Source organism: Scylla paramamosain, chromosome 1, assembly GCF_035594125.1.
Source record: "Scylla paramamosain isolate STU-SP2022 chromosome 1, ASM3559412v1, whole genome shotgun sequence".
Taxonomy (NCBI): Eukaryota; Metazoa; Arthropoda; class Malacostraca; order Decapoda; family Portunidae; genus Scylla; species Scylla paramamosain.
In genome coordinates, this window is record NC_087151.1 from 25,125,532 (window position 1) to 25,150,837 (window position 25,306).

The 25,306-nt window shown below is 40.6% G+C and overlaps 2 protein-coding genes across 4 annotated transcripts in view; one reads left to right on the plus strand and one right to left on the minus strand.

Moving 5' to 3' along the window:
• Positions 1–2,067: 2,067 nt before the first annotated feature.
• LOC135101996 (solute carrier family 23 member 1-like) lies at positions 2,068–18,198 on the plus strand. Its single transcript, XM_064006584.1, has 13 exons — positions 2,068–2,091; positions 9,755–9,885; positions 10,580–10,737; positions 11,132–11,334; positions 12,274–12,400; positions 12,626–12,746; positions 13,123–13,264; positions 13,720–13,833; positions 14,443–14,582; positions 14,683–14,922; positions 15,862–15,991; positions 16,608–16,710; positions 16,959–18,198. Exons 2-13 carry the CDS (start codon positions 9,766–9,768, stop codon positions 17,059–17,061), a joined length of 1,701 nt encoding a protein of 566 aa, XP_063862654.1. The 5' UTR covers positions 2,068–2,091; positions 9,755–9,765; the 3' UTR covers positions 17,062–18,198.
• A 3,957-nt stretch (positions 18,199–22,155) lies between these two features.
• Positions 22,156–25,306, minus strand: part of LOC135101985 (meiosis regulator and mRNA stability factor 1-like) — a 44,398-nt gene continuing 41,247 nt past the window's right edge. For all 3 annotated transcript variants that reach the window (XM_064006571.1, XM_064006555.1, XM_064006561.1), the window contains exons 23-25: positions 23,809–23,949; positions 23,552–23,683; positions 22,156–23,207 (exon numbers count right to left, since the gene is read on the minus strand). In XM_064006571.1, the coding sequence (XP_063862641.1) occupies positions 23,067–23,207; positions 23,552–23,683; positions 23,809–23,949 (414 nt within the window). In that variant the 3' untranslated portion in view covers positions 22,156–23,066. The remainder of the gene's footprint in view (positions 23,208–23,551; positions 23,684–23,808; positions 23,950–25,306) is intronic.

The following is a 25,306-nucleotide window of genomic DNA, read 5'->3' on the forward strand; positions in this document are numbered from 1 at the left end:
GTTATACCGTGGCAGGGTGGTTTCTCTCGTTCCATTCTCCCTGCCATAGTTCTGGATGGTGGCGTGCAGTCAGACACTTATGTGCTTTGCTGATTGTATACACACTGCAACAACAATTGTATAATAGAAACATAAAAACCCTCCAATATTTAAGTCAATGCTACATAACTTCAGAAATGCAATACGCTAAGAGACGAGAAAATCTGTTTGTTCTCCGCCCGTTACAATAATCTAGCCCAATGAAAGCCAAAGAGGACCTCATGGCTGGGCTAAGTCGATGTATCGTGTCGGGAGTTACTTTGTATGGGGAGGAGGATGTAAGGCAACCAACGGGAGTTGCGTCATGGAGTGAGCGAGCCGACGGGCCTTCCGGCGTCTGCTTCCTGTGACTGACTGACAACATTGTGTCATCGCTGTGCCTTCGAGTATCAACAATTTTGGTGCAACCAAACGAAGGCTTAAACCTGAAGGAAAATAGTAAAAAGCTCGACAATTGGGGTTTATAAACCATAGCAAACCCAATCACCAAAGAGCAAAATCATGTACTTAAATAAAAAAAAAAATAATTAATTGGAGAAGGAAGATAAACCGTAAAATTATGAGCGCAGTGACGAAGCCCAGCGACACCCCTAGCCCACACACACACACACACACACACACACACACACACACACACACACACACACACACACACACACACACACACACACACACACACACACACACTTCCAATATGCACCTTGTTTTTCAATAAAAACAAAAATTAATTGAATTATTCTAGTTTGCCGTTCAGTGTTAACTCGCTCATGTGGATAACCATGCTGCCAGTTATTAAATTGTCATGAAACTTATATTTTTTTCCCACCAACACCCGGTCGACACCGCGCATCGCAGCACACTTTTCCATCAACATTCTCTTTCCTAATACGGAACTGTGTCTTGATGAGCAGAACAAGCTGGTGGGAGAGTGAAGGGAGGAGACAAGAATACGAGGACAAGTTTAAGTAAACCAAGAGATGAAGATGAACTGCAAATTAGTGAAATACAAGCAGACATATATAAGGCAAGGAGAGGGACTGGCCTTCTCTGTGAGCAATAGGTATCACGCTGCTGTCATGTCGGCTATTCTTTAGTAATTTATTTGGTGTTTCATTTTTACCGACAGGCAATTGATCAACTGACTCATTCATTCATGCATACAAGCACCGCGACATCATCATATGGTGCCGCACAGAAAATATAAGATAATAATATTGTTGAAAAGGAAAGTAAAATAAGTAGAAAAACTAGGGAGTGATAAGCGTGCAAGGAAAGGCGCTTCCATGGGATTTGTACAAGCAGCGCGCCAATTCAGTGGCTACGTCTGTGCTGGCAAGCATCACCGCCCTTTGTCTCCTTCCTCCCGCCTCCTAAGCCACTATCCAACCTTTTCGTTCTCACGCATTTCCCCGAAAATTTTGTGTGTTTTCTGCTGGAGCAGAGTCTCTGTGCGCCTCCCAAGGCCCCGCCTCCCCTTTCTTTTGATCTCCAGGACACAGACGAGTACAGAAGTCACTACCCGGAAAAAAGGCAGGTCTACTACTGTTTATCTTGCTCCTTTGTTGTTTTTAGTTAGTTACCGCTGACTCCACTGACGACAGCAGTCCAGTGGTGAAGGGAAGACCACTGATAGTATTATCATGTCAACGTTTCTTCTCCCCCACGACGCTAACCGGTTTTCGGTCCTATCGACCCTTCGTTATATTTACTGTATCACATCTTTCTTGTTTTTAATGAGCTGCCATTTTGAAAAAAGAGAAAGAGAGAACAACTGTATATTGAAAGGTAATTTGCTGTTCGATGCAGTGCTTTAGTAAGACACTTGTTGAATTGAAAAATAAATTTCATATAAACTAGAGGTAGATAACAGACAATAAGAAAAGCAGTCATTGAAAGAGAGAGAGAGAGAGAGAGAGAGAGAGAGAGAGAGAGAGAGAGAGAGAGAGAGAGAGAGAGAGAGAGAGAGAGAGAGAGAGAGAGAGAACTGGATGCAGGAGGCAAGGGGTGTCCTCTAGATCAGATTAGTTGCGGCAACATACCTGACTCGCACAGGTGAGCCAAGAGTCAGTGTGAAGTGTGGTATCCCTCCGATGGCCAACATGCTCATCTGGCGGTGAGTGGTGCTCGGTTAAGCGTGTGTTCCCTTGTGGCCTGCTAGACTGATTGACCGCCCCTCCCTGTGTCCAGCCTTCTGTCTCGGCGCAGTGACAGTCACATGCCTCTACAAGTGCCTGTAAGAAAAAAAAATGTAGGAGTTAATATTGATACACGATAACATCGAATAGAGCGAGGACAGGCGGCGTTACTTTACCATCAATGAAGGGGCTGAGGTCAATCATGCTTTCTCCCCTCCTTTCAAAACCAAAAAAGCATCTGTGAATTCCTCAGCGAGCCACACAATATACGATGTACTCGCGAAAGCAGTTTTTCAGTAACAACCTCATGAGTGATGTGTGAAGAGGAAGGTCATGGGCGAGAGAGCGAACATGACAGCTGCTGGAAAGCCCTTGAGAGCTACAACTTTGTTAATAAAAGAGAAAAGTTGTAGTTGGACGTCCGGGGACAGAGGACGCCGGAAGGCTGCAAGAGATAAAAATAGTCTTTCGTAAGCATCAGACTTTGAGGCTTGACGGACGTATGCAGCTGTCTTTTATGAATCAATATCAGGACAATGTTTTCCTTTAATTTTTGTCCTTTTACTATAACAATTTATACTATCTATACAATACTTCATCTTCAAGACCTTTCCTCTTCGGATTACCTGATTGCACAAAAAAACACCTACATAAGAGGACCGCTTCCCTAATTTTTATGTCATATATTTCTTGAAATTATTAAAACATTACGGAAATATTACTGGCCATCCTTTCACGATGCAATTCATATTGACCAAGCAGAGAAGAATGAGACCTTTTTATCTGTCAGTACAACCATGCCGTCCCAGGCAGCTTGGTGAGGGATGGCCTGACCCACCAAACCACGTGAGAGACATTGATCTTGCAGTATGCCGATATCAACTCATGAAAAACGTCTAAACAAAACCGCGAAAAATCCTTTATATTTTGATACAACCTCTGAGGACATGGATTATCTAATGAACACTGATACAAAAGTTCCAATCACAGTAATTCTACCTTACATCCCTCCTGTCCTTCCTCATCATCCTCCAGCCTCACTCTCAGCCCACAACCACGCGGTGATGTTTGGCAGGGCTTGTTAAATATACATGACTTTAAACATTGTAATTTCTTCTCATGAATAAATTTACAGTCTCATGCATAACAATATCGTTCCATTTGGTTTGCCGTCCTACAATTTTCCAGACATTAAGTTTCCTCTTCTTTCTCTTGCTGGCATCTCTACACGCTTTTGTTTACCTGGACGACCGCTGACGCTGAAGTTATTGTCTAGCACTGCCTAGCTTAGTGACAACGCCCCAGCACGTGCAACCCAGGAAGCCTCCCAGACTGACGGAGACTCGGCATGCGCTAAACAGGAGGGCTGAAGATGTCATTTCACATTTTTTTTTTCGGTTTGTTGGAGAGAGAGAGAGAGAGAGAGAGAGAGAGAGAGAGAGAGAGAGAGAGAGAGAGAGAGAGAGAGAGCCCCTCACACGTTAGCCTCAATTCATGCACGTGACAGCAGGCAGCCGTGGTGGTGCGTCACACCAGACCCTAAACAAACACTGCCGCCGCTCCCTTGTCCTATGGTACAATACTGCTTTTTAACCATTTCAGTTTTCTTGACATAGATGTATCTTACTTAAGTCACAAATTTTAGTGTCATTAATGAGTTAAAGGTGTAATAACTCCATCATTCTTATACAAAAAGAACAAATTGACGTATTTAGAACCAGAATAGCGTCATTCCTTGAGTTTCCTATTATCACTTTGATACTGGCATCTGCATTTCCATCTCAAAGATCCTACTCCCAAATCTGAATTCGTCTCCTCAGATCTGTGAATTCGGATATCTACAGTCAGCGAACGCCGATCTTGCGCCGCGGTGGCACACGTTGCTCGGGGAGTATGTTTTGCTTAAGGCTTCCCAGCAAGCATAAAAATTGGGCTGGGACAAATTGACTTACTGGCATCTCAGGTGCATCTTTCCTCCTCACTCATGCCCTCACAATCGTGACCAGTATTAAGCAGGTTACCAGTGTCAGTATTGTTTGTCTTTGGTGACGCGTGATCGGCTCTGTGCTCGGGGTGAAACGCAGTATGTTCTATCCATGCTGTGGTGTTTGTACTGACGAGTGCGCGGCAGACAAGTCACGGTGATATCATTCCATCATAGATCTTCACATGTCGGCTTTGAACGTGCGAATTTTAAATCGCGAAATTTCCAGAGCTTCATACGAAAATTAGTCAAGGGAGGCAGTGAGTAATTAATTATCTTTTCACAACCACAGTGGTGGTATCCCCTTTATCTTTATCCCATGGTTTCTATGTGGCAGTTGGACTCTAATCCGACTCTTACAGCAAGGCAGCTGAGGGAGAGCAGTCGGGGTGCCACCACCATGGCTGTGAAAAGATCATTCCTTACTGCCTCCCTTGACGAATTTTCGTATGAGGTTCTGCAAGTTTCGCGTTTTCTAATTCATATGTTTCAAGCCCGAAATGTGAAGATCTATGACTGAATGATGTCATCGAGATTTGTCTGCCTCGCACTCATCCCTACAAACACCACAAAATGAAGAGAGCAAAATGCGTTTCAACCCGAGAAAAAAAGCTGATTACTCGTCACCAAAGACACAATGAATACTGACTCTAGTACTTAGTGCTAGTCATTGTTGTTATGGGCGTGAGTGAAGTAACATGTATAATATGTATATTTGTGATGTTCACAGGTGGCGGAAATGTTTACTACGAAGCCTTTATCGCAACAGAAATAAGATCAAATTACAAAGGTACCTTTCCCACTTGTCTGTTGTGTTGTCTTATTCTGCCACTGTGTGTGTGTGTGTGTGTGTGTGTGTGTGTGTGTGTGTGTGTGTGTGTGTTGTGTGTGTGTGTGTGTGTGTGTGTGTGTGTGTGTGTGTGTGTGTGTGTGTGTGTGTGTGTGTGTGTGTGTGTGTGTTTGCAATACCCGTTAGTGAAACTCTGTATGGCACGAAAACTTTGAAAAGCTACCACATAATCTGCCTCAAAGTCATGGTAGCACAAACAAGCCATGTATTTGGAGTGATATCCAGCTAAGTGGTAATAACCTTTCTAATGCACATGTGTGATAAGATTTTGTGACATGGTTCACTCCATCTCTGGACCATAGTTTCGTTCAAGCATGAGTGGCCACGTGAAAGTTACAAATCGCAGTGTTTTGGTGCGCCTCTTCGGTGCTGGGAGAGACCTTCCGGGATATGAAGAACGAAAGTGTTGGCATCTTCTGACAGCTGTAATATAATGCATATATCGCCCAGTTTATCAGTTTTATATTTGTAGAAATTTGGCCAGACAGAGATCCCTTTGTCTAAAAGAATTATGCACTTAACATGGTGCAGCTGTTCAATCCATCAATTAATTCCAATAATTCATTCTTTGTTTACTGGCGAGGATTCTTCTCCAAGTGTTAACCCTAATAGTCAAATTAAGACCAGAGTAAAATTTTCTTTGATTTTGCTGCCTTTTCATGAATTTTACTTTCCACATTACTTGCTCTCTGTCAGAGCTTAGCCAGTTTTCCCTTCTTTTCCCGTGTCTGTTATCCCATTTTGATTGGGGAAGGCACGAACCAAGGTGAAGCCTACGATTTAAGACTGCACGTCCCTCTTGACGTCACGCGCTGGGACTAAAGGTTGGAATCTCGTCTCACTATTGGTGGTCATATCCAAAGATGAGGGTTTGACTATGAAGTGCAGGCTTAGTAGTGAAAAGTTGACGAGGACAATGTATGTAGAATAGGATTTATTAGACAAATGTAAGACATACAGCAAAAACTTTACAACGCAGAAGTACTTGTTGCGTTTATGAACGGTGATCCGCTGATGAATAGTGAGATTGCACTTTCTTTTTCTTTTAGCAAAATGCATCGCCAAAAAGCCTCAATTGAAAAAGCATAGCGGCGAGAATATGTTCCATCCTGTATATGCAGGTTGAGATCAGATCCGGGACGGAGTTGAGAGAGATAAGGCAGGATGAGAGAGGTGAGGTGAGGTGTGAGGGTGTAGGACAAGAGGAGGGAAGATGTGTGCGGAAGGGGCGGAGGAGAGAGAGAGGGGGAGATAGGTGTGAGTATGTTGGAGGGTCAGGTCATGCTGAAATGGGAGAGGTGAGGTCGAGGCGAGTAGATGAGGGAGTGGAGAGGATGGAAGGAGACGAGATGAGGGGATTAGGTGAAGTGAATGTAGATAAATTGTGTAAATATTTCGTAGATAAACTGCATACAGGTCAGTTAGCAGACATCCCGTATAGAGCAATAAGATCACAGAAAAATGGCCCTAAATGGATGACTGCAAGGTTAATACATTATATAGGGCGGAAGAGAAGTATATATATAAGAGATTAAGGGCAGGTGAAGAAGTTTTAAGGCCACAATATAATGAATTAGTTAGAACAGTCGGGAGGTTAACTAGGAAAGCTAAGGACAATTATAAACTAAAGGTAGGCAGCCAGGCGAAGACGAACCCCAAGGGATCTTATCAGGTATACAGGACGAAGAATAAGGATACTATAGGCTCATTAAAGGCAGCGGATAGGGAGCTGATTAGTTCTGGGGAGGAGATTAGTAAAATTCTGAATGAGTATTTTATAACTGTCTTCACCCATAAAAACATGCAGGATATGTCAAATAGTGAACAGATGTTTAGAGCAGATGATAATGAGAAGCTGACAGATATTTCCATAACTAAGGAGATAGTGGAACAGGAGATAGGTAGGCTAAAAAAGTTCAAGACACCAGGACCAGATGAAATATATCCCAGAGGAATGCAAAGAGGTTATTAGTGAGCCGTTAGTTTCTGTCTTTAGGAAATCACTTGAGTCAGGTGAGGTACCAGTAATGTGGAGGCAGGCTAATGTAGTACCCATCTTTAAGAAAGGAGATAAAACTTTAGCGTCTAATTATAGACCTGTCAGCTTAACTTCACTTGTGGGTAAAATATTGGAGTCAATAATAGCGAGAAACATTAGGGAGCATTTAAACAAGCACAACTTGATAAATTAGTCACAGCATTGCTTCATGAAGGGAAAGTCTTGCCTGGCGAACTTGTTAAGTTTTTACAGTAAAGTGTATTAGGCAGTAGATAATGGTGATAGTTATGACATCTTATATCTGGACTTTAGTAAAGCATTTGACAAGGTACCCCATCAAAGACTCCTGGGAAAGGTTAGGGCACACGGGATAGATGGGAAGGTGTTAAGCTGGATAAGGTCATTGCTTAGTTGTAATAAACGGCTCTAAATTCGAGTGGGGTCATGTAATTAGTGGGGTGCCACAGGGGTCAGTATTAGGGACATTGTTGTTTTTAATATATATCAATGACTTGGATATTGGAATTAGTAGTGATGTTTTAGTAAATTTGTGGAAGACACAAAGATAGGTAGATTAATTAGGTCAGAAACGGATGTCATCGCCTTGCAAGCAGATTTAGATAGGATGAATGAATGGACGGACAGATGGCAAATGCAGTTTAATATCAACAAATGCAAAGTACTTGGCGTAGGTAGAGGAAACCCACACAGTAGGTACACAATAAACAACCAAACTCTGGTAGGTGCAGGGTACGAGAAAGATTTAGGAGTTATAGTTAGCTCTGAACTCCGTCTAGGAAAACAATGCAAAGAGGCCAGAAACAGGGCAAATAGGGTACTAGGATTCATTTTTAGGAGTGTTAAAAGTAGAAGGCCCGAAGTAATATTAAAGTTATACTTGGCGCTGGTCAGACCTCATCTAGACTACGCTGTGCAGTTCTGGTCCCCACATTACAGGAAAGATATAGGTCTATTAGAATCATTACAGAGGAGAATAACTAAAAGGAATGAAGAGTATTCCTTACGAGGCGAGACTGAAGCTGTTAAATTTACATTCTTTAAAGAGATATAGGTTAAAAGGGGACCTGATAGAAGTCTTTTAAGTGATATAAGGGTTATAACAAGGGGGATGTAAGCAAAATTCTTAGGGTCAGCAACCAGGATAGAACAAGAAATAACGGGTTCAAGCTTGAAAATTTAGGTTTAAGAAAGAGATAGGAAGAAATTGGTTCTCAAATTGTGTGGTAGAAGAGTGGAACGAACTCAATAATCATGATGTTAGTGCTAAGACATTAGGGAGCTTTAAGAGAAAATTAGACGGGTTTATAGATAGGGATGATAGGTGGAAATAGTTAAGTATATTTCATACAGGGACTGCCACGTGTAAGCGTGGTCGCTTCTTGCAGCTTCCCTTATTTCTTATGTTCTTATGTTCTATTGTTGCTGGAGATAAATACGAGGTGACATAATTCTGTCTGCTTTTCTGGGCCGCCTCCCAGGCTTAAAGAGCCAAGCCATCTCCTTGGGATGGCGATCTACACACACACATACACATACACATACACACAATTCTGTCTACAGGTATAATTTGTTATTTTTACCTAAAAACACGCTTGGGATGATAAAATATTTAAGGATAAATACACCATCATAAATTTATTTGTATTTCCATTATATGCGTCACGGTGTAATACTGTACAAAAAAAATTCAGCTATTACGCTCCAACGATCGTTTAATTTCTATACATGTGACCTCAAGAACCTGAACAGCGGTGACTGGCTGTAGACCCTTCGCAACCACATACTTATACATTACTGACGAGAAACACACCATCGAGAGGGGAACACTCCACTCTACTGTGTCATGCTGACTGCAACAAAAGGCTTTTATAAACTTCTTACCGCTCACAGACACCAGCACGACTGTCCACTGGCTCCCGTACATCTCATCCTTTTATCTCTCTTTCTATCCTCCTTTACATGGACGAACACAAGTCTTTAAAAACGATGCATGTGAGCAAATTAGCTAGGAAGGCCATCGGTCCCTCAGTACTACGGACAATTACTTGTGCGAGCCAACGAGTGCCGAGATGCTCACTTCGGTTCAAAATTCCATTGTAACACCGACAAATGCAACGTTCGCCTGTTTTCCGTGAGGCCGCGGGGCATCAGGTCGCCTGGTTATCGTCATCAGTTCTGGAATGGTCCATTTGGTTTCCATTGTTCTTGAGACAAAGGAGGACAAGGTCGAGAAAACAAAGAGATAAGGCGAAGACAGCTGTGTGGAGCTTCCCAAACATCCTGCGCTCCCCGCCCACTCCCCGACTCCGGTGCTCCACCTGCGAGAGAGAGAGAGAGAGAGAGAGAGAGAGAGAGAGAGAGAGAGAGAGAGAGAGAGAGAGAGAGAGAGAGAGAGAATGGCCAACAGTATTTTCTCTCTCAAGATTACGAAATACAATCTAAATGTATTCACTGTCATTGTTTTCGCTACATGTGAGTGAATAGCGGTCAGCTGATTTGATGCTAGCCTCGCTCCTTCCCCATACCTGCCCGGCCGGGTGTGGTGCCACGGAGTCTGTTATTTAAACTGTCGTTCATTAAAACCACACTACCCTTGTGTGTAAATAACCTGTCCATTAATGCCGCTAGTCTCGTTATGGTACACTGAATGGAATTTTGTGGATTTTGTCTTTTTAATCACTTCTTTCATAAGTTTCATGTTTTATTATTTTTTTTTCCTTCCTCAGGTGTACTAACGATGACAAGCGCACCTCAGGACCAAGATAAACTGGACGCAGAGCGAGACAAACCCACCGAGCTGCTCTACACGCTGAAAGACAGACCGCCCTGGTCCATCACCATCATCTTAGCCTTCCAGGTTGGGCAATTTATGGTCTGATTTCACTTATTACATGCGATGGTTCCTAGAGTGTAGAAGAAAGTTACCGAGCGATGGTCCTTCTATGCTGTTGCTGTTGTTGTTGTTGTTGTTGTTGTTGTTGTTGTTGTTGTTGTTGTTGTTGCTGTCTATGAATAATTCACCAAAAACAGCATTCTTACAAAAAAAATCACTGTTGCATAATGGAATATACGTAATGTAGTTATAAGAAAAACGAAACTCGTACATACATGTTACTTTTTTATATGTACCATCGTTGCGCTACCAGAATAAATAATGTCAACACCATGACCCGGAAGTTGGTAAAACAGGCGCAGTAGCTGGCAATGCAGAGGCACAGGTTCTAATGACCAGTCGTGTGAAAACAATTTTGGATTGTCTCCTTTCACAATGTAGCATTTGCTTGTCTGACAAAGTTAGTAATTCATATGACCCCAATGAATGCAATAACCTTGCAAACCACCAAGAGCTTAAGGCCAGCACTCCAGTCTCCTGTGTGTTTGTGTGTGTGTGTGTGTGTGTGTGTGTATGTGTGTATGTTTATTCATTTATTCATATTTAATAATTCACTTACATTAGATAAACATCAAGTCTCAGCTTGATGTACTTGCAAGAGTAGAATTAATTCATCGATCATTTATTCCGTCATTGTTACTAACAACTCTTATCACAGCACTGCATCACCATGATCTGCAGCACAGTGCCCATCCCCTTCCTGGTTTCTTCGTTACTGTGCCTCGGCCCGTCACATCCCATGCGCGGCTACTTCGTCTCCACAATCATATTTGTGTCTGGCGTGAACACGCTGCTGCAAAGCACACTGGGCGTCAGGTGAGCCTTACTGTAGCGTGCAGAAATGTTTTCAGGTGAAACATTCTTTGTGACACTGTGCATACGTCCACCCTTGTGTTCTAGCAAGTACCATCAACACGTAAATGTCACAGTACTGAATAGTGTTAAGGATGGGGGCAGTAGTGTTCAGACCACTTGAGCAGTGGACGAGGACGCGGCAGCGTATGGACACTAACTGCATTACCTCTGCTGCACACAAGTTTGCAGGATTACTAGAACATTATTGCATGCCTGTCTTGAATCTGCTGCAAACATAAAACATCCAGATATACTAACACTGGTGACAAGACATGTTTGAGCACGAGTATGGACCAAGCTTCATGTTATTACATAATATTGGTGATAATAAAATGTTTTCGGTTCTTATTCTCAGGTTGCCTATTGTTCAAGGAGGAAACTTCGCATTCCTGTTACCCAGCATTGCAATTCTGTCCACTAACTACATGAGTTGTGAGGCTCAACAGTCTGCCAATCTTACGGTTGAAGACCAAGAAGAATTATGGAGGGATAAGATAACATTTATACAGGGCAGCATTGCTGTCTCTTCGGTCTTTCAGATCTTCCTGGGTTTCACAGGTAATTAGCATAACTTTTTTACCGAACCAAATACGTAATTTTTACTTGATGCGATGTGCACAAATCTTATCCTAGACAAGAGATATTCACCGATATCATCCGCATACGATGGCATCAGACTACTGGAAACCGAAGGCATCCACGTAAAGGAAAACCACGAAGCATTGTATGTGTGTGCAGAATGTCATGGAAATTTAGAGAATTAACAATTACAATTTCATGCTGGCCTCAAAATAAGGTTTAGATGGAAATGCGAAAAGCTGCAAAAATTGTGTATGACCTCATGGAAGCGAGAAATGAAATGTGGCATTTCCAGTAGAAAATTTAAGTGAAGGTCAGTCCTCGTATGTTCGATGCAGAGGATGGGGATGGCTGGGTGTCACTGAAGAAGAGAAGAAAGTTGTCTAGAAGGTTATGGCAAGTTGATATATGAAGGAGCTTTTTTTTTTTACTATTATTATTATTAATTGAATATCACAAGATTTACTTTTCCCCATTCTAAAATAATAGAAATATCAGAATTTAGACGTTCTGTGGTTTCTTAACGTTTGAGGTCACGTCAGATCTGCGTGCCACTTGCCCGGTGCCTTCGTGAAGTGGCGCCACCGCAACATTGACTGTCTCCCAGTGAAGCAATATATGATTTATAATTTCCACTAAGCATGATATCTAAATATTGATATTATTTGATGATGAATAATTACCATTTATTTATCTGTTCATTCATTATCTCACATTCATTACCTTTAGCTTTTTGCTAATTTTACTGAAGTACGATATTGACAGTATTGATGAAGATGGGTTATACACAACAGATTGTTCTGCATTTATAAGTATTGGGAAATATCTGAATACATGATCTCATTAAATTTAAATAAATAAATTAAACCCATCCTTCACTCATCTCTTCACTTCTGTCTGTGGTGGGTGTGTCTGCAGGTCTGATTGGTGTGCTGCTGCGCTGGATCACGCCGCTCACCATCCTCCCCACCATCATGCTCGTCGGTCTGTCAATGTTTGACATCGCGGCAGTGCAAGCGGCTCATCATTGGACTGTTTCTCTCATGTAAATACATTGTGTTGTTAGGAAATCTATTAGTTATATTTTTCTAAAGCCTTTACTGCAACAACACCTTGAATTTTTTCTTTAACTTCTCAAAATCAAAAGAAATTTAAAAGGTGTTGAAAGTGTTTCGGTGGCGCATTTATCAAATCAGAATTTTATCGTCTTATAAAAAGACAAACAATTCTTACAAACTAATGACATTTTCCTCATACTCTTCCTACACAGATCAACGACAATATTGATATTATATTCACAATTCCTAACGGAAGTCAGCGTGCCCTTTCCCAGGCTAAGGAAGGGATGTATAGTCACGTTCTCTTGGGTCAAGATCTTCAAACTGTTTGCGGTAAGCTAAGACCTTTTCCATCAGTGACTTGAATGTTTCTATACTCATAAATTTTCTAATACTTACATATTACTATAAAGCATCTAGTGATAAAGAAATTCAAGATATACCTATTACTTGTTTATATGTAACATATTTGGCTGAGATTCATCAAGAAAATTTTGTTAAAAATTTCATTTGAACGTGTATCAAATACATGTGTATCTCTGGTGGACATACGTAATATTATCTCTCTCTCTCTCTCTCTCTCTCTCTCTCTCTCTCTCTCTCTCTCTCTCTCTCTCTCTCTCTCTCTCTCTCTCTCTCTCTCTCTCTCTCTCTCTCTCTCACACACACACACACACACACACACCTGCGATATTGTCTGTGGTTCAAGGTTCTGCTAGCTTTGCTCACTTCATGGTTATTGTGCTGGCTACTGACCTACTTCGAGGTACTCCAGGAAGGATCCGCTGCGCGCACCGACAATGGGATTCATCTGGTGTCTCAGTCCCCGTGGTTCTATGTGCCGTATCCAGGTGGGTTGTGCATACCACGTGCTTGCATTCTAAATGTTCATTTCGCTTTATTTTTCCCGTAACAAGCAATGCTTTACTTCCTTACACGAAATTAAAAACCAGTACAAGCGAGTTTGTGTTCTTATGTGCACATAAGGAACGTCCACATAATGACTGTAGAATTCTTATTTGATAATAATTCATTTGTGCCAGGGTGATACCCTGGGGATAATATACCATTATATGGTAGGTAACGGAGAGTCCCCTTATAAGTTTGAAAATTCGGGGAACCGAGGAAACAATGTAACGCCATGAGTGGTGATAGCTGATTTGCTGTGCCATGGTGACGAACCGAAAAAGGTTGGAAACCATTGTTCTGCGGTATCCGCCTCCTCAGGCTGCTTTGCTTCCTTTCATTTGGTTACGTAGGAAACAGTCACATGTTATTAATGTGACTAGAAGCGCTTCTTCTGCAGGTCAATGGGGTGTTCCCCGTGTGATGCTGTCTGCGGTGCTGGGCTGCATGGCTGCAGGCTTTGCCTCCATGGTGGAGAGCATCGGGGACTACATCATTTGTGCCAAGGTTTCTGGTAAGTAAAACCGTCTCATGATCTTTATCATCATCCATATTTTCCCATGAAGACGTTCTTGTTTGATGAAGGACTCGTCTAACTTTCTGTCTGCTTACATATGCTATTTTTTTCAGAAGTTTCACTCTAGATTTTTTTTTTTTTTCTTTTTCCTTTTTTTTTTTCTTTTTTCCTCTCATCTCTGTTTGAGCCTTCAGCAATCTCGGAACCAATTCCCCCCCGAAAAAATAATAATGACGACAATGATTGGTAGAGATTACTTAAAATCTCCACCAGTCTGCTCCCCATGCGGCAAATTCTTGTCATACTATTTTGATCGTGTATTTTGTCGTTGCAAGTGGAGAAAATTATATAAAAGAAAATATCCAGTTAACCAAATAGAAAGTTTTTTTTTTTTATGTAAGAGGGCCGCTGGCCAAGGGTATGAGGGAAGTCTGCAAATCAAAGCTTTGTGCCAGCGAAAGTTTCTCCAAAATCCGTAAAAGAAGATGACCAGATAGATCACCGTTAGAGCGGCCTGCACTTCAGATAACTGCATGGTTTCATGATAACACGCATGGTGACCAGCACAATGGTAACTTGGCTGTTCACTGCCCACCCTGTGTACAGGAGGATCGCCGCCCCCTATGCACGCCATCAACCGGGGAGTGATGATAGAGGGCGTAGGTGTTGCATTGGCTGGCCTCTTTGGTACCGGCAGTGGGACCAACTCTTACTCAGAAAACATCGCTACCCTCGTAATCACCCGGGTTAGTGTCAGATCTGCTATTTGTTGCCTTTAAGCAAAGTTGTTTTACACGGTGAGTGAATGATACACCACCAATCCTTCCTGACCATCTCGTGTTGCAGGTCGGCAGTCGACGTGTGGTACAAGTGAGCGCTGTGTTTATGATGATACTGGGAATATTCTCCAAGTTTGGTGCGCTATGTGGCAGTCTCCCGGCGCCTATCATTGCTAGCCTCTACTTCGTGCTCTTTTCCTACATCGTCTCAGCCAGTCTTCCTATGCTAAATATGATCAAAATACATTCTCCCAGGAATCTCTTCATCCTTGGCTTTAGTGTGTTCTTCAGCCTCTCCATATCAAAGGTAAAGGAAAAGATTTTTTCTTATATTATAGCCCCTGCACTTCATCATAGCATTTCAGTCATTGTAGAAATAGCTATAGATATTTGATTCGGTGCTCTTTGTTTGAAATGAATATGTACATATACACAAAAGTAAAGGTATTTTCGTAATCACGAGTATCCGTTGATAATCCGGTGCAGCTGTGTTCCATGACCTATTCATCTTTTCTAGATAAATTACTAGACATCCAGATACTCTATTTGGTCCTGTTAATTTATTTCAGGTCTCCAGTGAGAAGGGATTGCCTTCAGTTCCCAACGTGTAATTCACCTCATTTCCATTCAGTCCTGCACATACACAAGCTACTCTAGTCATTTGATCTTATGATGATGAAGGGCACGTCTAGCTTAGCTTAAGTCTATTGTCACTTAACAATCTCCTAACCACCTAGTAGACCTGATGGCCCGCCCTTCCCTCACAGGTTTCAATTCTCACCCAAGAAAACAGTCACCATGAACTTCCCTCTAGAGAAAGGTTCCTTCCGCGATCCGGATACCTTTAGGCACGCCTCTAACGTAAAACTTTCGATCATCGTCTCGCAATGTTCCCTCACTTATGAGACCTGAAAGCCACTTGCCCAAAACATGATTCTTCTCCGTGTTCTCTCCCACTGGGAAGCCGATTGTGCAATTTTTCACCGATGGTATTGCTCTCTGATATCCTCAAACTTAGATTATGGTTGTCATGAGTTACGAACTTCATGGGTTAACAACGGGTGTCTTTTTTCTCGGTCTCCTTGTTGATGCATGAGTGTTGTTACTCTACTTTCACACTTTTTTTTTTTTTTGCCAGATGTTGATACAAATGTCATGTTTCCCTTGGCCATGTCTTCGCAGACCGCACAAGATACTGACAGCTTAATGTGCCTGAAATAGCTGATTTCCTTTCACTGATTGACAGTTTGTGAAAACTCATCCGGAGATTATCGACACAGGCCTTCCATTCTTTGACCAAACACTGGTCACTCTACTTCAAACCACCATGTTTCTTGGAAGCATCATTAGTTGCTTCCTGGACAATACTGTTCCAGGTGAGGTCTGGTAAGACTATTGCAACTTTATTTTTTTTCCTACGTGAATTTGGACGAAGATTGCCAAATTGTGTCATACCCATGACTTAATTTATTCACTGTGAGGTGTGATGAGATTGTCAATGTCAGGCAGCGGGTCACTTGGTACTCTGGCCATTGATGATAGCCTCATACCAACTAGGACTCAGTTCCTCTGGGCATCCCGCCTGTTGGGACTCAAGACACTTGAGGACCACGATCGTTTCGACACGATCGTTGCAGATAGATTAACTTAAGTGCCGAATATTCCTGGTTCCCAAGTGTCTCGAGTCCTACATGAAGGAACGTTCTAATATTTCAAGCCTTAAATAAAGGAAGCTCAGTCAGTCTTGATGAACAAATTAATCCTTTATCGAGTAGCAAATGACACGTAACCACAATGCCATTACATAAACATATCTGCCAAATACCATGTCTGGCTGCCCAGTCTCATCGTGCACATATGTCAATGAAAATCAAATTTCAATAGCAGGTCATTAGTATGAATTTCCTTTTTCCAACATTTGGCTTAATTCGGTGAATACATTCCTGTCATGATCATTGCTCTCTAGTAATTCTTCCCTGGGCATTGACGCAGGTTCAGATGCTGACCGTGGCGTAACCATGTGGCAGGGGCAATTTTCAAATACGCAGATCTGCGCGGAGTATAACGTTCCTGGCATGCTAGCTTGTTCGAGGAAGTAAGTACTTGTGTGAGTTTTGTAATTATAAAATTTACCAAGATTCTTACCAAGGAATATCTTATTCATCACATTAATAAAAGTAAACTGACAAACAATTACATAAATCGAGTATATAGGCTTAAAGGATTACTCGTAAAGTTAAACATCATGTGTGTGTGTGTGTGTGTGTGTGTGTTCAAGTCCGATAGCGGGGTAATGTGCAATCTGTTAAGCCTAAAGTACATTTAACTGAAATAAATTTTCAGGATGAGATGGCTGCGCTATCTTCCGGTTTGTCCAAAGTTCAAGAAAGAAGAATGTTTCGCCAATAACCCTCCACATTTTTCAGTGGATGTAGAACACAATTAAAAGTCAACTATGGATGTGGAAAACAAATCTGGAAAAGCTAGCAGGTTTGTCGAGGAGTAACATCACGGGTAATAAAACCAGTAAACTGCAGTGAACGAACATAACGCATAGCCATCTAATTACTCCCCAAGTACATGGATTGGGTTCATTAAAATTACCGTTTGTTTACTTCACAGTGGTGAAATCAATGATGTATAGAGAAATTATGGTTAAGGGAACCATGGCAGATGTAAAAGGGAGAAAAAAAAATATTATCCTTCTTCCTCGTCAATGTAAGTGAAGATGGATAATGATGTGAAAGAAATGCATGTAGTTCATAAAAAAAAAATATATATATATATATATATATATATATATATATATATATATATATATATATATATATATATATATATATATATATATATATAGATAGATAGATAGATAGATAGATAGATAGATAGATAGATAGATAGATAGATAGATAGATAGATAGATAGATAGATAGATAAATAAATAAATAAAACTCCTTCGAGATCATTGTCACTAAGCCAAACCCCGGAGTTAACCTCCAGTTTGGGAAGTTTGTCCAGTTATTATTATTTTTCTTTACAGATAAGTTGTGATTTGCTTGTCACTTCTTACCTATATTGTGTACCTTTCGTCTAACTTTCTAATTATTCTCCTAATACTGATCGAAAAAATCTCCTAAAACCAAACATTTTTCTTGGATGTACGTAGTTTCTACTCAAAAACACGTGTTCATACTAAACAGCGACAGTGATTAGCAATAGCACATATTTCATTACATCATATTTTTATTTTCATAAAAGTGAATGAAAGCCTAAGTCTCTGAATACGGAACCGAAGCATTTGTAATAGATAGCAGATGGCTTTCCACTGATGTGATAGTGTTGCCACTGCCACAAAATACCTTTTTACTCGGACCATAAAACGTCGTAGATCATATCTACTTGCTCGTAGTGTTTTTTTTTTTTTTCTTTTATGGAAATGAACTTGTTTTCTTGAATTATGAATGTGTAAGGCAACTCAAGACGTGTTTTGGGGTCTGAGTGAGTGGCTCTAGTGGCAGGTGACAGAGCCAGTCACTGCCACCACCACATCTATGTAAAACAAAGGAACAGGAAGGCTCTATAATACCTGATGAGGTTATTCTTGTACTGCTCAACCCTATCACTCCTGAGGCCTTAGAGTTTAATGATTATGAATTGCTGAAATACAAAAGTTACTTGGTTAGACTACTTACCAAATACAGCATTGGTGGTGATGGTGATGGTGATAGTGTACTCAAGATTTTCCGACATCTCTATGCACTCAATTAAACAATCAAAAATATTTCACATCACCGTATGCACACTACAGATCACTAACTCCTTAATAAATTCAATGAAACGTCAACGAGGCTAGGCAAAGAGAATGCGAATGGTTCCGCTAGCACGCTCTGATTGTCTCAGCCTCAGCAGCGGCGTGCTCTGGCAACGCAGGGAATAATAGCTCATATTGCTACCTCTTCCTCCATAACGTGCTAACGTTATGGAGCTTCTACTCTAAGCTAGTATATATAAAGATTTAGTTTAATTTGAAATTATTGAAACATCTGAAAAAGTGTTTGGTTTTAAGGATTCTAGATAAAATGTGATAGGTATTATACTACAACTCAACAGGAAGATTCTTTAACATCTATCACTTCACAACCTTCTACGAGTATCTGATCGCCAGTATGGGTTCCGTCAAGGCCGCTCTACTGGTGATCTTCTGTCTTTCCTTACTCAAAATCTCTTTTAGAGATTTTGGTGAAACTTTTGCTGTTGCCTTGGACATATCAAAAGCTTTTGATAGAGTCTGGCACAAAGTTTTGATTTCCAAACTACCCTCCTACGGCTTCTATCCTTCTCTCTGTAACTTCATCTCAAGTTTCCTTTCTGACCGTTCTATTGCTGCTATGGTAGACGGTAACTGTTCTTCTCCTAAATCTATTAACAGTGGTGTTCCTCAGGGTTCTGTCCTGTCACCCACTCTCTTCTTATTATTCATTAATGATCTTCTAAACCAAACTTCTTATCCTATCCACTCCTACGCTGATGATACCACCCTGCACTTTTCCACGTCTTTTCGTAGATGTCCAACCCTTCAGGAGGTAAACATTTCACGTAGGGAAGCCACAGAACGCTTGACTTCTGATCTTTTTAAATTTTTGATTGGGGCAGAGCAAACTTGGTATTGTTTAATGTCTCAAAAACTCAATTCCTCCATCCATCAACTCGATACAACCTTCCAGACACCTATCCCCTCTTCTTCAATGACACTCAACTGCCCCTCTCTTCTACACTGAACATCCTCGGCCTGTCCTTTACTTATAATCTGAACTGGAAACTTCACATCTCATCTCTAGCTAGAACAGCTTCTATGAAGTTAGGTGTTCTGAGACGTCTCCGCCAGTTCCCCCCCCCCCCCGCAGCTGCTAACTCTGTACGAGGGCCTTATCCGTCCATGTATGGAGTATGCTTCACATGTCTGGGAGGGTTCCACTCATACTGCTATTCTTGACAGGGTGGAATTAAAAGCTTTTCGTCTCATCAACTCCTCTCCTCTGACTGACTGTCTTCAGCCTCTCTCTCACCGCCGCAATGTTGCAGCTCTAGCTGTCTTATACCGCTATTTTCGTGCCAACTGCTCTTCTGATCCTGCCAACTGCATGCCTCCCCTCCTCCCGCGGCCTCACTGCACAAGAATTTCTTCTTTCTCTCACCCCTATTCTGTCCACCCCTGTAACGCAAGAGTTAACCAGTATTCTCAATCATTCATCCCTTTCTCTGGTAAACTCTGGAACTCCCTGCCTGCTTCTGTATTGCCACCTTCTTATGACTTGCATTCCTTCAAGAGGGAGGTTTCAAGGCACTTAATCAATTTTTGACTACTGCTTTGACCCTTTTATGGGACTGGAATTTCAGTGGGCATTTTTTTTTATTGGATTTTTGTTGCCCTTGGCCAGTGTCCTTCCTACATAAAAAAAAATAAAAATTGTGGTCTACAGTAGCCTGCCAAGCAAAAATGAACACAAAACCAAGGGGGGCTTCAGAATGCATCATTGTTTTATTGAAGGTCCTCACTACAGTGGACTAAGGCATATTTAACTTATAACCAACACTTTATCCGAACCCTTCCCCCCAAAATAAAAAAAATCCTTATGACGGCTAATTAAGCATATGACTTTTTTTTCACTCTACTGGCACATATGGTAATGATAAATACTGTGTTATGCATTGTGGGCATTATTAATACGCGTTTTACTGCACTTTTTAAGTGACGGAATGGTATTAAATTTATCCCCCCCCCCCCGACAACCAAATCTTGCCATCACACCGTTTTGTGCTTCCTATGGCGATTTTAGAAGGGATTGTGTCTTAAGTCACGTACACCACTATTATTTGGGCTTCCAGAAAGAATGAAAGAGGAGTAATTTGTGAAGGCAATTCAGACAGCACTAGATGCAAGAGGGGAATCTGGGGGTGGGTGGGGGGGGGGAAGATTATTAAAGTGGACTCTACATGATCAATATTATTGTGCAATATATTGACTCATTTTTATTGTGCAATAAAATATCAAACTCTTTTTGATGTCTTCAATATAGTGTCCTTCTTCAATACCGCCCCTTCACTGTCAATAATATTGTACAATACGGAATATTGCGCAATAATATCGATCATGTAGGGTCAACTTAAGAGCAAGAAAAGAAGTTTGCTCATGGTATGGCTGAATGAAGTGGAGCCCCGAATGTGTGAATGAAAGTGCTTTAAGAGACCATGGTGGATAGTTCATCTGCATTTGATCCAATTTGGTGCAGGAAAGGGGATAGGGTTAAGCTGCAGTACAAGTACAACAGGTCAGCTTATGAGTTCCAGTATGTGAAGACAATCTGAATACTGTACAACTGATCCCACATCCAGTGTGATACAATAAGAATCAACCCTTTCTTCCCTTAAACCCTAAAGGAGTATGAGGGAATGCATTTGGGAATTTAAGATATCGATGATGATGCCTTGTCTAGGGGGTGTGTCTGCTCAGTAAGAAGACAGATGATAAAACAGATGGCATACTAAGTCAGTATAGTTATGAAGAAAATTTGTGTGGTTCGTAAAAAAGATTAAACAATAAATGTAGTATCTACAAATAGTTTTAAAATTCGTCTCAGCATTAAATTACTTTTTATTACAAATTCCACAACAAGGAAAATTTCAGTGTAACACTGAGATACCCACAACCAATAAACTGAACATTAAATTAACAGTACCTTTAATAATACCTCCACATTGATGGACAAGAAATATTTATTTCAACATTTTTGTATGTTAAGGCACTTTGTTTTGTATGTTGGAATCTTGGAAAAGATTTTACATGAAAAGCTCTCTCAGGTGTATTCCCAGATGTCAAAGGTATAAGCAAGTAATGTTCAAAACAGTATGAGAGCCCTTTCAGGCTCCCTTACTTAAAACAAAATCTAATTTCATAGCTATGTTACAAGCCATAACTATTAACTTTAAAAATCTTATTTACTCAACCTAAGTTATCTCAGGTAGGTTTTTACTCATAGATTTTCTGTAAGCTGTGAAAAACTATGTCTCTACTAACTTTTCATTAGCAAAATGTAATAGTTCAACAAACATTTTGATATTCAAAAACTAATCCTAATAATAATAAATTATTTTTGACTACATTACTAACATCTGGCTAGAATTAATCACAGACAGCATATGACTTTAAGAAAGAATAAGCAGTTTTGATGCATCTTTTCTCATAATACAAACTTTAAACTTACAAATATCCATCACCACTTCATGAAAATATCTTTGCACAAAACAGAGAGAGAGAGAGAGAGAGAGAGAGAGAGAGAGAGAGAGAGAGAGAGAGAGAGAGAGAGAGAGAGAGAGAGAGAGAGAGAGAGAGAGAGAGAGAGAGAGAGAGAGAGAGAGAGAGAGAGAGAGAGAGAGAGAGAGAGAGAGAGAGAGAGAGAGAGAGAGAGAGAGAGAGAGAGAGAGAGAGAGAGAGAGAGAGAGAGAGAGAGAGAGAGAGAGAGAGAGAGAGAGAGAGAGAGAGAGAGAGAGAGAGAGAGAGAGAGAGAGAGAGAGAGAGAGAGAGAGAGAGAGAGAGAGAGAGAGAGAGAGAGAGAGAGAGAAATATTTACTCTTGTGTCCACACACACACACACACACACACACACACACACACACACACACACACACACACACACACACACACACACACACACACACACACACACACACACACACAGTGAAAATCAGCAACTCAGGGACAGAATGCAATATAAAATAGTTAACAAAATATGTAGTCTACAAAATATATCTTATTTGGCTTTCTTTCATAACTCAAATATATGTATATCAAGAAACACTGAACAACAAAGTAATGAAAACTATACAACAATTGCATAGCAATTTTGAAAAAATGCTCACTGCATAAATGCATAGTTCACAACACATCAACAATTCAAATTACACATAATAACAAAACTTATTAATTTTGCAAGGTTATGAATGGTAATAATGTCATGATTACTACACTAACAACAGACCTTATTTTATATAATACATACATTTTATATAATACATACAGAGAAATACACCACACTTCATTGTTAAAATATTCATCATATTTTGATGAAATTGAGATCAGATATATATTTTTCAATGAAGCCAACTAATATAAAAGTAAAAATACTCAGCTTGTCATACACATTTAAAAGTCCAAAACTGTCAGAATGAAATAATGAAAAGTAAGTTGTGTTACATTTCAAGTAGTTGCAATTTATATATGCAATAAGATTTTAAGCAATAATTGCTTTTTATCTTTTTTATTCAAAATCACATAGTATTAACAATTTTAATTACAAAACCAAAATATACTAAATGTTTATCAATAAAAAAAAAATTAGAGTTACTGCAAAAAACAGACATGTAAACAAGAACATCAGACATCACCAAAACCTATCACCTGGATGTGAATTGGGCAGCAATTCTCCTTTTGGTCTGAAGCTTTGGCACAGCAGAAACTAAAGTCACTTCTACTTTTTCACTTATATTGCTAGTGTTCCAGTTATCAGTTGCTCCCCCTTCCCTACATGCAGTTTTCTGGAATCATAAAAAAACCATGATTATTTTATTTGCAATCTTTTCTTTTACTTGTAATTAAAGTATTCATAAAAGTTGTGTGTCATGCTACCAAGGTCACCCATGAAGCAAGCTGAAAAATCTATATCAATCTAATCAAGATTACATGTAGACAGACGGCATACTATGGGCAGACACAAAAGCTTTGGGATGACAAGAAGTGAAAGCTATAGATCAGTAGTGTGACGGATTAGAGCAGTCAACTTACTCATGCCTTGGCTTACATATTCCTATATGCAAATCTAACAGTTTATTAAAATACTATGCAATATGGTATCCCAAAAATTACTTGTATAATTCCCTACCTGCTCTCCTTCTGAGTAATTAACAGTTCCTCCAGGTGGAATGTCTGGTGGGTGCACCTGAGTGAAAAGATCAGGAGTGGGGAGCTCGCAGGCATTTGGTGGAGAGGTGAAGGCATCACTTACTTTACTACCCTGAAATTACAAATTATAAAAACAATTTGTTTGTAGCATTAAAAAAAATAAATGAATAAGGCAGCTGTATAATCTGATAAAGATCTGTTGAGAACATTGCAAATGTATAATTTGACAAACAGCACCTGTTTCACAAGCTCATCAAGTGTATGTATTGAAACTGGAGGTGCCAAGCTGGACTGAAGTTGAGCTGGAGTACCATCTGAGTTTACAGCACCAACTGGAGAAGCTGAAACACTGCCCCAGCTCACTGGTATTGTTGGCACCTGATTAAAGGAATTAAATGTTACAGCAACCTGATGGTTACCGTATGACACTCTAAATTATAGGACAGTCCACAATACTATCTTATCAGAAGCAAGTCTTGTATAAAATCAATTAAAAATCTACAAAAGGACCCAAAAAATGCTAATAAAAAAAAAAAATTACATACAAATATGCCAAATGTACAGCAGTTTGCCATACACACTTTGCCAATAAGAAGCATAACCTCATCCACTTGCGCTAACTGGATTCCAGTCCTCCATGGGCTTGCATTAAAACTTTACGAGGAAGTAATTAATGTTGGAAGTGTCTGTCACTTTTCTTAACACTTGTAATATACTACAATAATTTCATTTTTCAGCACACATCTATCCTTAAATCCAATTTTACAATTAGCAACACCATTAGCAAACAATAAGTCAAAATGTAACAGCAGACTGCTTTTGATAGAGTCTGGCACAAAGCTTTGATTTCCAAACTACCCTCCTACGGTTTCTATCCTCCTCTCTGTAACTTCATCTCAAGTTTCCTTTCTGACTGTTCTATTGCTACTGTGGTAGACAGTCACTGTTCTTCTCCTAAACCTATTAATAGTGGTGTTCCTCAGGGTTCTGTCCTGTCACCCACTCTCTTCTTATTATTCATTAATGACCTTCTAAACCAAACTTCTTGTCCTATCCACTCCTACGCTGATGATACCACCCTGCACTTTTCCACGTCTTTTCATAGACGTCCAACCCTTCAGGAGGTAAACATATCACGCAGGGAAGCCACAGAACGCCTGACTTCTGATCTTTCTAAAATTTCTGATTGGGGCAGAGCAAACTTGGTATTGTTCAATGCCTCAAAGACTCAATTCCTCCATCTATCAACTCGACACAACCTTCCAGACAACTATCCCCTCTTCTTCAATGACACTCAACTGTCCCGCTCTTCTACACTGAACATCCTCGGTCTGTCCTTTACTTATAATCTGAACTGGAAACTTCACATCTCATCTCTAGCTAAAACAGCTTCTATGAAGTTAGGGGTTCTGAGACGTCTCCGCCAGTTTTTCTCACCCCCCCAGCTGCTAACTCTGTACAAGGGCCTTATCCGTCCATGTATGGAGTATGCTTCACATGTCTGGGGGGGTTCCACTCATACTGCTCTTCTAGACAGGGTGGAATCAAAAGCTTTTCATCTCATCAACTCCTCTCCTCTAACTGACTGTCTTCAGCCTCTCTCTCACTGCCGCAATGTTGCATATCTAGCTGTCTTCTACCGCTATTTTCATGCTAACTGCTCTTCTGATCTTGCTAATTGCATGCCTCCTCTCCTTCCGCGGCCTCGCTGCACAAGACTTTCTTCTTTCTCTCA

What these genes read in the sequence shown, in the direction of transcription:
- LOC135101996 (XM_064006584.1), top strand. Translation starts at nt 9,766, where the DNA reads ATGACAAGCGCACCTCAGGACCAAGATAAACTGGACGCAGAGCGAGAC. An exon ending in GATCTTCCTGGGTTTCACAG is followed by an intron (nt 11,335 to 12,273) that starts GTAATTAGCATA and finishes GTGTGTCTGCAG; the next exon opens with GTCTGATTGGTGTGCTGCTG. An exon ending in CATTGGACTGTTTCTCTCAT is followed by an intron (nt 12,401 to 12,625) that starts GTAAATACATTG and finishes CTTCCTACACAG; the next exon opens with ATCAACGACAATATTGATAT.